The sequence below is a fragment of the Oncorhynchus mykiss genome, chromosome 15 (assembly GCF_013265735.2).
Source record: "Oncorhynchus mykiss isolate Arlee chromosome 15, USDA_OmykA_1.1, whole genome shotgun sequence".
In the NCBI taxonomy this organism is placed as follows: Eukaryota; Metazoa; Chordata; class Actinopteri; order Salmoniformes; family Salmonidae; genus Oncorhynchus; species Oncorhynchus mykiss.
The window spans coordinates 48,812,060-48,822,839 of NC_048579.1; the positions used below are offsets into that span (position 1 = coordinate 48,812,060).

Here is a 10,780-nt window from a genome sequence, read left to right on the forward strand (position 1 = left end):
TATCCTGCTATCGCATTATACAGTATATTCTGTATGGTATAAATCAGGCAACATTATCTCATATAATTTGAATACAGGATCAACATATTCCCTTTTTACACAATAAAAATATAGGGTACATAAGGACTTGGGGGGGGGGGGGGGGGAGATAGAATATGGGCACACATCCCAAGACTGGGACAATAACCAAAGCATTCACCAGACAATACAAAAGAGAAAGAGGGAGGGAATGTGTGTGGTTGGGGGGGGGGGGGGGGGGGTTGGAGACACAATGCACCTCATACATAGTGGAGCCATCCGTACCATGCACCGAGAGAAACCCACACACATACTCCAGCACCCACACACACTGTCAGCATAGCAGGGGGAGATGTACAGTATGGTAGTTTATTAGATTGAATTAGAACATTTGACAGATAGTCTGTTAATCCACCGAAGGGAGAGAAACAGCAGCATATGACCCCACAAGACTAACAACCTTACAGAAGTAAGACACTCATCTAAAATGGATCGTATAAGTGTCTAAGACATGCTACATAATTACCTTCAACATCGACAAGCTTTCCTTCATTCATTCAGTATTGCCCGTCCGCTATGTCCACACGATATACGTTCCAGATAACACATTGAAGTACACACACAAACACACATTGACAGAAAAACGCACACAAACTGCTGTGTGGGACTTACTGAATGCTGTGTTGTCTTCTGGCCTGTACAGACATCGTCACTCCTCGGCTCAGCCACGGGTTGCCAGGTGTCCCTCAGAATCCTAATGCAAATCTCTCTTCAGCCACAGAAACAACACCCCACAAACCTGCACTGCAGTAGTCTATACTGCAGCCCCCATGGTCTCGGTCTGTCCCCCTCCCTTCCTTATAGCTTGATGTGCATTATGTTGATGCCAAACTCTCCCAAGTCTGTCTTTCTCGCTCTCTCACACCCAAACACTTTTCTCATCCAAGGTCAGGGAACAGTACAGACTCCTCCCACACAGCATGTTCACATAGGCTACACACTCAAACGGGCACGCCTGCACACACACACCTAATCTCATGGTGTCCCTGGGAAACAGACTGGGATCTAACAAGCTTAAAGAGGAGAGGGATCAGAACAGAGAGATCATTCTGTAAGAACGTGGCGCTGAGGGAGAGAGATCCCGCTCATAGCCACACAAAAAGAGTGGGGTATGTGTGAACAGAACACACAGACCGAGGCCTATTTGTGCATATGGCCAAGACCCAAACCCACTAGTGTTGTCAGAGAGAAACGGTTGGGTTACACATTCGGTCTGTGTAGAGGTACCTACACATCACAGAGGAAATGCACGTTTATAGGCCTACCCACAATGTTCAACTTACGGTCATTTGAATCTTTGCTAACCCAAAATGATCCATGTTTTCCAAAGCTGAAGACCCAAGACTAATGAGAGGGTGGGTGAAAAAGTCACACAGGGCTGAATCTATGGCTGGACACTGTGGCTAACCCCTGCCCCCATGGCTTAAGCTGCAGCTAATACCTGATCACATTCACTGATCCATACTATATTCCCAGTAACTACTTCAGTATAATGCCCGCTCCCCACCACACACACACTCGCACACACACACCACTAAGCTGCGGGTGGTGTTAAAGTCTAATTTTAACATGAACCTCTCCATGACTGGGCTTCTCAACCTTTCCAATGAAACCCAACCAAGTCTCCCACTGTTTGCGTAAGATTTCACATAACCCCATTGGATTAGAACTTTGTCTTATAATTTATATAGATGACAGCGACATCTCCCTACAGGGTAATGTCATCATCTAGTGATGGGAAGTGAGACTGAATTCCCCTGCCTGACTAGTTATTTTCACTCAAGTGTACATGCACACTTTCTGAAATATCAATATTTAGATCATTTAAAACACAAAAAGACAGTGGTCAAAGTATACAACTTTTAATGGGTAAATATGCAATGACATGAATGTGTTGATAATCACATGCACACAGTCAGGAACTTTGCTGTGAAGAGAAGAAAGTGAATCGAATGAAATAAAGTAACACAACCATGACTTGTAGATCACATACAGAGTATTGTCTTAATGTCACACAATAACACAGACAGTGTCGTACCAGTAGTGCTCGTCCCTTTGTCTCGATAGGCAGTAGAAAGGCTCCAACGGCACAAAGCACACAGGCCACAGTAAATGGCAGCAAAGCTAAAATCACTGAGTGTGACATCAACACCTACAACACACAAAGTCAAACATTAAACAGACACCCACATTGAAGGATAAACACTTGTAACACACATTCACATGTTAATACAAACACACACAACCATCAGCCAACATGAACAACACACAGTCACAGACCTGTGCTATGAAGGGGGCGATCATGCCTCCGATGCGGCTGAAAGAAGTGCAGAAACCCATCCCGAGAGAACGCACCTCAGTCGGGTACACCTGAGAGACCCGAAGGAGTCATCAGACACACACACGGTATACACCTGAGAGAGGTCTGTACAACACATTGTTATACACTCACAGTAAATCTACGCCTGGAATGTAAAAGTTGTGTCCACATACCTCCGCAGTATAAATATAAACCACATTGAAATTCATGGAGACCAGAGACCTGATCAGGAACAGCAAAATGGTAAAACCAAACCTGGAAAGAGAGCGAGCGAGAGAGTGAGTGACAGAGAGAGAATCTGATGAACAAAAGTATTGATACTGTATTTGAAATTATTGACTAAATAAAACAGTCAAATAACCTCGCCCCCACCCCAAGTGTTTACAGTGCATACATAGTAGAGCAAATGTTGACCAGCATGAAGAACAGAGCTGCCATGAGCTCCAGCAGAACCATGCTCAACTTCCTCCCAAACACGTTCAACAGGAAAATATTCAGAGGGATGACTGGAGACAGACAGAGAGAGAAAGAGACAGAGAGCAAGCACAAAAACAAATCAGACTTACACACAAATAGTACTATTATTCAGACAGCAAAACAAAAAGAGAGTTAATCTGACCACAGCTGTACACACACATACAGGGTTTCCACCTGACACTGCAGAAATATGTATTTCTACTGGTTGGTTAAATTTACATATCAATAAGGTGCTAATGCCATTGGTTACGCTTGCAGAGATAGTGAAAGTAAATACCTTCCCGTCTGATATTTACATGCAAGCGGTAGGTTATGTTCTGAAATTCTATATTCTATTTTCATATTTACAATGTGTACGAGTTCACTATGTCCTGATGTGTGTGTGATATACAGTGGGGAGAAGAAGTATTTGATACACTGCCGATTTTGCAGGTTTTACTACTTACAAAGCATGTAGAGGTCTGTAATTTTTATCATAGGTACACTTCAACTGTGAGAGACGGAATCTAAAACAAAAATCCAGAAAATCACATTGTACGATTTTTAAGTAATTAATTTGCATTTTATTGCATGACATAAGTATTTGATACATCAGAAAAGCAGAACTTAATATTTGGTACAGAAACCTTTGTTTGCAATTACAGAGATCATACGTTTCCTGTAGTTCTTGACCAGGTTTGCACACACTGCAGCAGGGATTTTGGCCCACTCCTCCATACAGACCTTCTCCAGATCCTTCAGGTTTCGGGGCTGGGCAATACGGACTTTCAGCTCCCTCCAAAGATTTTCTATTGGGTTCAGGTCTGGAGACTGGCTAGGCCACTCCAGGACCTTGAGATGCTTTTTACAGAGCCACTCCTTAGTTGCCCTGGCTGTGTGTTTCGGGTCATTGTAATGCTGGAAGACCCAGCCACGACCCATCTTCCATGCTCTTGCTGAGGGAAGGAGGTTGTTGGCCAAGATCTTGCGATACATGGCCGAATCCATCCTACCCTCAATACTCGTCCTGTCCCCTTTGCAGAAAAGCATGCCCAAAGAATGTTTCCACCTCCATGCTTCACGGTTGGGATGGTGTTCTTGGGGTTGTACTCATCCTCCTTCTTCTTCCAAACACGGCAAGTGGAGTTTAGATCAAAAAGCTCTATTTTTGTCTCATCAGACCACATGACCTTCTCCCACTCCTCCTCTGTATCATCCAGATGATCATTGGCAAACTTTAGACAGGCCTGGACATGCACTGGCTTGAGCAGGGGGACCTTGTGTGCGCTGCAGGATTTTAATCCATGACGGCGTAGTGTGTTACTAATGGTTTTCTTTGAGACTGTGGTCCCAGCTCTCTTCAGGTCATTGACCAGTCCTGCCGTGTAGTTCTGGGCTGATCCCTCACCTTCCTCATGATCATTGATGCCCCACGAGGTGAGATCTTGCATGGAGCCCCAGACCGAGGGTGATTGACCGTCATCTTGAACTTCTTCCATTTTCTAATAATTGCGCCAACAGTTGTTGCCTTCTCACCAAGCTGCTTGCCTATTGTCATGTACCCCATTCCAGCCTTGTGCAGGTCTACAATTTTATCCCCGATGTCCTTACACAGCTCTCTGGTCTTGGCCATTGTGGAGAGGTTGGAGTCTGTTTGATTGAGTGTGTGGACAGGTGTCTTTTATACAGGTAACGAGTTCAAACAGGTGCAGTTAATACAGGTAATGAGTGGAGAACAGGAGGGCTTCTTAAAGAAAAACTAACAGGTCTGTGAGAGCCGGAATTCTTACTGGTTGGTAGGTGATCAAATACTTATGTCATGCAATAAAATGCTAATTAATTACTTAAAAATCATACAATGGGATTTTCTGGATTTTTGTCTCTCACAGTTGAAGTGTACCTATGATAAAAATGACAGACCTCTACATGCTTTGTAAGTAGGAAAACCTGCAAAATCGGCAGTGTATCAAATACTTGTTCTCACCACTGTATATATACAGTTGAAGTCGGAAGTTTACATACATTAGCCAAATACATTTAAACTCAGTTATTCACAATTCCTGACATTTAATCCTAGTAAAAATTCCCTCTCTTAGGTCAGTTAGGTTCACCACTTTATTTTAAGAATGTCAAATGTCAGAATAATAGTAGAGAGAATGATTTATTTCAGCTATTATTTCTTTCATCACATTCCCAGTGGGTCAGAAGTTTACCTACACTCAATTAGTATTTGGTAGCATTGCCTTTAAATTGTTTCACTTGGGTCAAACGTTTTGGGTAGCCTTCCACAAACTTCCCACAATAAGTTGGGTGAATTTTGGCCCATTTCTCCTGACAGAGCTGGTGTAACTGAGTCAGGTTTGTAGGCCTCCTTGAACACACGCTTTTTCAGTTCTGCCCACAAATGTTCTATAGGATTGAGGTCAGGGCTTTGTGATGGCCACTCCAATACCTTGACTTTGTTGTCCTTAAGCCATTTTGCCACAACTTTGGAAGTATGCTTGGGGTCATTATCCATTTGGAAGACCCATTTGCGACTAAGCTTTTACTACCTGACTGATGTCTTGAGATGTTGCTTCAATATATCCACATAATTTTCCATCCTCACGATGCCATCTATTTTGTGAAGTGCACTAGTCCCTCCTGCAGCAAAGCACCCCCACAACATGATGCTGCCACCCCCGAGCTTCACGGTTGGGATGGTGTTCTTCGGCTTGCAAGCCTCCCCTTTTTCCTCCAAACATAACGATGGTCATTATGGCCAAACAGTTATATTTTTGTTTCATCAGACCAGAGGACATTTCTCCAAAAAGTACAATATTTGTCCCCATGTACAGTTGAAAACCGTAGTCTGGCTTTTTATGACAGTTTTGGAGCAGTGTCTTCTTCCTTGCTGAGCGGCCTTTCAGGTTATGTCGATGTAGGACTCGTTTTACTGTGGACATAGATACTTTTGTACCCGTTTCCTCCAGCATCTTCACAAGGTCCTTTGCTGTTGTTCTGGGATTGATTTGCATTTTTCGTACAAAAGTACATTAATCTCTACAAGACAGAATGCGTTTCTTTCCTGAGCGGTATGACGGCTGCGTGGTCCCATGGTGATTATACTTGTGTACTATTGTTTGTAGAGATGAACGTGTTACCTTCAGGCATTTGGAAATTGTTCCCAAGGATGAACCAGACTTGTGGAGGTCTATGATTTTGTTTCTGAAGTCTTGGCTGATTTCTTTTGCTTTTCCCATGATGTCAAGCAAGGAGGCACTGAGTTTGAAGGTAGGCCTTGAAATACATCCACAGGTACACCTCCAATTGACTAAAATGAGGCGCTTCTGAAGCCATGACATAATTTTCTGGAATTTTCCAAACTGTTTAAAGGCACAGTCAACTTAATGTATGTAAACTTTTGACCCACTGGAATTGTGATAAAGTGAATTATAAGTGAAATAATCTATCTGTAAACAATTGTTGGAAAAATTATGTGTCATGCACAAAGTACTTTTCCCACAATACATACTACCTCAATAAGCCTGACTAACAGGTGTCTGTATATAGCCTTGCTACTCTTTTTTCAAATGTCTTTCTACTGTTGTTTTATTTCTTTACTTACCCACACACACACCTTTTTTTGGCACCATTGGTTAGAGCCTGTAAGTAAGCATTTCACTGTAAGGTTTACACCTGTTGTATTCTGGCGCATGTGACAAATAAACTTTGATTTGAAGTAATGTCCTAACCGACTTGCCAAAACTAGAAATGTGTGGAGTGGTTGAAAAACGAGTTTTAATGACTCCAACCTAAGTGTATGTAAACTTCCGACTTCAACTGTATATATAGTGCCTGTTAGATATTTGGGATATCCTGGGATGTGCTTTTGTATGTTATTGCTGTTTCAAGAGCGAGTTAGCTAGCATGCTCTAATTGTATGTTATTGCTGTGATAGTTAGCTAGCATGCTCTAATTGTATGTCATTGCTGTAAGAGCGAGTTAGCTAGCATGCTCTAATTGTAATGGTTGCATTAGCTCCCTGCTAATTCAGTTTTTTCCATTCTAACAGACGAATCATGAATCTACAGCCATCAACATACTGTTGTCCTGCACATCTAATGTGATTCCTTAATGTCTATTGTCAGAATAAACACCAATCAACTGGGACCGCAGGCTGGGTATTCCTTTCTTTAAAAACAATGCAAGACAGTTACTAAGAACGATCTGTTACACTGGTACCGAGACCAATCTTCTTGTCTTCACTGGACATGTGTTACACATGCACGCGCACACCCATAGTTCTCCACCTCCAACCCCTCACTCACGGGCAACCTCCCCTAGACAGCTGATGAGGAGGGTCTGGTAGTCGCTAAAGCCGAAGGGAATGCAGTAGCACAGCCCGTCCTCTGGGTGGCTGTGTTTCTGCTGGTGCTCTGCATCAGCGTCTGTCACACACAGCAGGTTCTTCTCCAGCAGCTCAGAGCTGCTCAACACAGAGCCATAGTAGGAGAAGGACGCCACAAACCTAGACACACATAAATCATTAAACAACCACACACACACACACACACACAGTTAGAGCTTCACAGCGCAGAGCTGCAGTAAGAAAAAGACAAACCTAGAGCACACGTATAGATGTTGAAAAATAGAATGTCATTCACCCTACCACACCACACCATCCTCACATACTCAAATACAAACAGGGAAGTAGGAGGAGAAGGAAAAGTGTATGGGGCATTACCATGAGTACCACAGTAGTAGGGAGGTCCTCCTGAATGCTGGACTGACCAGGAGGCGCCAACTGCCCCTGTCTTTCTGAAACACATACACCACAGAGACTTCAATAAACACACACACACACACACACACACACACACACACACACACAACTCACCACCACAGGTTCCACGAGGCTCCCTGGTGGCATGGAGGCCCTGTTCATCCTGGCGATACGCTGGAGTGTTTCCACGGCAGCCTGCACGTTCCCTGCTGACACGTTGTAGCGAGCCGACTCCGGGATAAGCTACAGACACATGGGCACGCCAGGAAAGTTAACCAGGATGAGAGTGTCAGAGAGGCTAGCTAGTCTCAACACTATTCTGAAGTTGGGGAGTCATGGGGAGAGAAGGGGGGTGGAGGGGATAGAGAAGGAGTAGGGAAGGAGAGTCCCAGAGTGTGAGGGGCGTGTCAAAGAGAGATGCTGCTGAGACTCAGAGGAGGCGGGACTCCTACCTGGAAGAGAAGGAGGAGGATGACACTGGGGATGACGGACAGGCGGATCATCCAACGCCAGCCCAGCGTTGGAACCACAGTCATACCCAGCAGGATGATGAGCATGGAGCCTACCATCCAGAAGATCTAAAGGGGAAGACAAAACTAAAGCTGAAACTGTGATGATGATGGCTAAGTGAGGCTATGGTGACTTACTGAGGCGAGAGGTAGCAGGTAGGATCTGTAGCTTGCAGGGATAAACTCTGTCTTTAGGACAAACCTAGGAGAAAGGAGAGTGACATCAGTAACAATGTGTCACAGAACAGGGAACTAGGTGTGTGTGTTGATTGTGTGTGTGTGTTGATGTGTGTGTGTGTGTGTGTGTCAGTCTTACCCCTGGGAGCACCCGGCCACGCCACAGCCCACCATTAGGCGAAGGAAGATGAACCATCCGTAGGACGGAGAGAAGGAGGTGAGCAGGGAGAAATATGCTGCCCACAAAGAACCTCCAAACACCACCTAGATAGATTGATAGACTGTCAGACACATCTACACATTCACTCCGACACAGATGGTTAAAACCGATAAAAACAGTTTCCGGAAGATTTCATCTTTAGTTCATCACATAAATCTGTAAAAGGGACATACCTTCCAGCGCCCATATCTATCGGCCACGTATCCACTCAGCACTCCACACACCATGAACCCTGCAAACACCATCTGAGACAGAGACAGGCAGGAAGTTATATCATATACATGTTTAATAGGTACGACCACATATTTAAATGTATCTGCATGCTCATTGGTGTATTTCCCCACCGTGGAGACCAGAGCCACCTCCCAGTCGTCCAGATGCCATTCACAGCGGATCTCAGGAGACACCACGGCCAGCAACATGATCTCCATGGCCTCCGCTATCTACAATAAATACATGCACGCTTATATGCTTGTGTAGATCCTTTATCAAGAGTCTTTTTCACTTACATACTGACAGACAAATAGACAGACAGCTAGACACACACACAGACACTCACGCTGGCACTGCCCATGATGATGAACAACAGAATATGGAAGCGACCAAAGCCGATGGTCTCCACCGCTTCCTCCACACTGTACGTCTGCGGCTCTGAAACACAAGGTCAAAGTTCAAATCCCACACACTTCGCCCCCACATTATCCATTCCCAGCACATGACCAAACACTCTACCCACTGGGTGGTTTATGAGCGGCACTCACCTTTGACCTCTTGGTGTGGTTTGTTGACCTCTTGGTAAAGGCCGTTGACCTCTTGGTGAGGGTTATTGACCTCCATCTCCACTTCCTCTAGCTGGATGGCACTAACCAGCTGAGTCTTCATGGAGGACCTCCTCTGTCTCCCTACACTGCCCATAGACACTGCAGTCTACACCATTACCAAACTATTAATATAAAATCTTATGCACAGACAGAGCTATGGATGCAAGGACCCATGAGATCAAAATTATAGCTTTAATTATGTTTTGAGGCTATAAAGTTTGTTAACAATTAAATTGTTTACAAACAACGGAGTTAAAACAAGCTTATTTTGAGTTCTGAGGGGGTCAGTTGAATTTAGCTCATGAAGCATGTCAAAGTTATTTTGTTTAAGAATCAATTAGTTTTACTGTGCAAAAATAGATGTAGAAATCGCAAATTGTCCCTTTAATATTATTACAGATACGATGCCCTGCCAAAAACCTACCACAACATATAACATCGTCAGCTGGCCATAATGTAACATAACCAACAACATTAAGTCTACCTGTCAACTAGCTCTCAATAACACAAGGGGGCCCAAGCGGGTTTACAGCTTCCCTCTCTTGTATTTTCAGAACATAATGGACCACAGCTGACTCCATGTTAACTACAATCCCGACACTCTGTAATAACGTTTAGAAACGCTAAAATAAAACTACAAATATTCGGCAAAGTTTTCAATTAAAAAAAATATATATACTGAACGTTATCATACATTGAACAGCGCAGACTTATTATGCGACGTTAACCGCACATCAATAATAATGCACTAAGTAAACTATGCGGTAAATCACAGCACCGCGGGAAATCACTGTTACCTGCTCTTTGTGATGAATTCGCAACTTTATTGAAGACGGCTCTTTGTCCTGATGAATAACTTTTCATATATTAGCCATCTTGAGAATCAATGTCAACGCAGAAACTCGGCGAGTTCTGCCCACCTTGGGACAGGTAAATCAGGAAGTTGATGACAACACCCCTAAAAAAGTCAGACGACACGTTTTCAGGTTCCGCCTAACGACGTCTGTAACTACATATGATAATTAGTATTCAAATATTGTAAAAGTTCATAAACAACCCTATTCAAACCGATCTCGGTTTTCCCATAAGTAAAATGATCGCGAAAGTTTGCCACTTCCTTTTCTGTCCACGATAAATTATATTCAAACAGGACTACCCAACGAGAATTACAACTTGCCTTGGACATTAATATATTTTAGCCTACCTGGTATTGTTGAGATAGATAGATATCTGCCGGTGTGTGTTGGTGAGAGCAAAGCAACAGGAGAGAGGTTGGGTTGCAGGTTATGGGTTGACAATAGTTGAGGCATTATTCAGTCAGGTTTATCCTGTTGTTTCTCCCCCCTCTGTGTGTGTGTGTGTGTTGGAAGGGACAGAAGGGTTAGGTATCAGTTATCAGAATTGGGAAGGAGGTGCAAAACTAAACAGAAAGAC

General features: G+C 43.7%; 2 protein-coding genes across 6 annotated transcripts in view; both read right to left on the reverse strand.

Moving 5' to 3' along the window:
* The window catches only part of LOC110490203 (protein-methionine sulfoxide oxidase mical3a), a 28,608-nt gene extending 27,619 nt beyond the window's left edge, over positions 1 to 989 (reverse strand). The window contains exon 1 of the mRNA XM_036944481.1: positions 691 to 989. The gene's annotated coding sequence lies outside the window, so the exon portion shown is untranslated. The remainder of the gene's footprint in view (positions 1 to 690) is intronic.
* Positions 990 to 1,924: 935 nt separating this feature from the next.
* Positions 1,925 to 10,711, reverse strand: svopl (SVOP-like). Of its 5 annotated transcripts, none has more exons than XM_021563467.2 (17): positions 10,551 to 10,710; positions 10,144 to 10,304; positions 9,287 to 9,445; positions 9,085 to 9,176; positions 8,870 to 8,968; positions 8,699 to 8,770; positions 8,445 to 8,569; positions 8,267 to 8,330; positions 8,072 to 8,197; positions 7,734 to 7,862; positions 7,581 to 7,654; positions 7,165 to 7,364; positions 2,793 to 2,904; positions 2,572 to 2,653; positions 2,359 to 2,448; positions 2,117 to 2,230; positions 1,925 to 2,005 (listed from the first exon to the last, which is right to left on the reverse strand). In XM_021563467.2, exons 2-17 carry the CDS (start codon positions 10,208 to 10,210, stop codon positions 1,994 to 1,996), a joined length of 1,617 nt encoding a protein of 538 aa, XP_021419142.2. In that variant the 5' UTR covers positions 10,211 to 10,304; positions 10,551 to 10,710; the 3' UTR covers positions 1,925 to 1,993. The 5 variants fall into 5 exon arrangements, 4 of the variants coding, with proteins under 4 accessions (XP_021419142.2, XP_021419144.2, XP_021419141.2 ...); XM_021563469.2 differs by having other exon boundaries at positions 9,287 to 9,452; positions 10,551 to 10,709; XM_021563466.2 differs by lacking the exon at positions 10,144 to 10,304.
* Between the last annotated feature and the right edge of the window lie 69 nt (positions 10,712 to 10,780).

Excerpts from the sequence above, each read along its gene's own strand:
- svopl (XM_021563466.2), bottom strand. The coding sequence starts at position 10,656 with ATGCCTCAACTATTGTCAACCCATAACCTGCAACCCAACCTCTCTCCT. Across the intron at positions 8,771-8,869 it reads AGGTGGCTCTGGTCTCCACG|ATGGTGTTTGCAGGGTTCAT; the intron begins GTGGGGAAATAC and ends TCTCTGTCTCAG. Across the intron at positions 8,570-8,698 it reads ATAGATATGGGCGCTGGAAG|GTGGTGTTTGGAGGTTCTTT; the intron begins GTATGTCCCTTT and ends CAATCTATCTAG.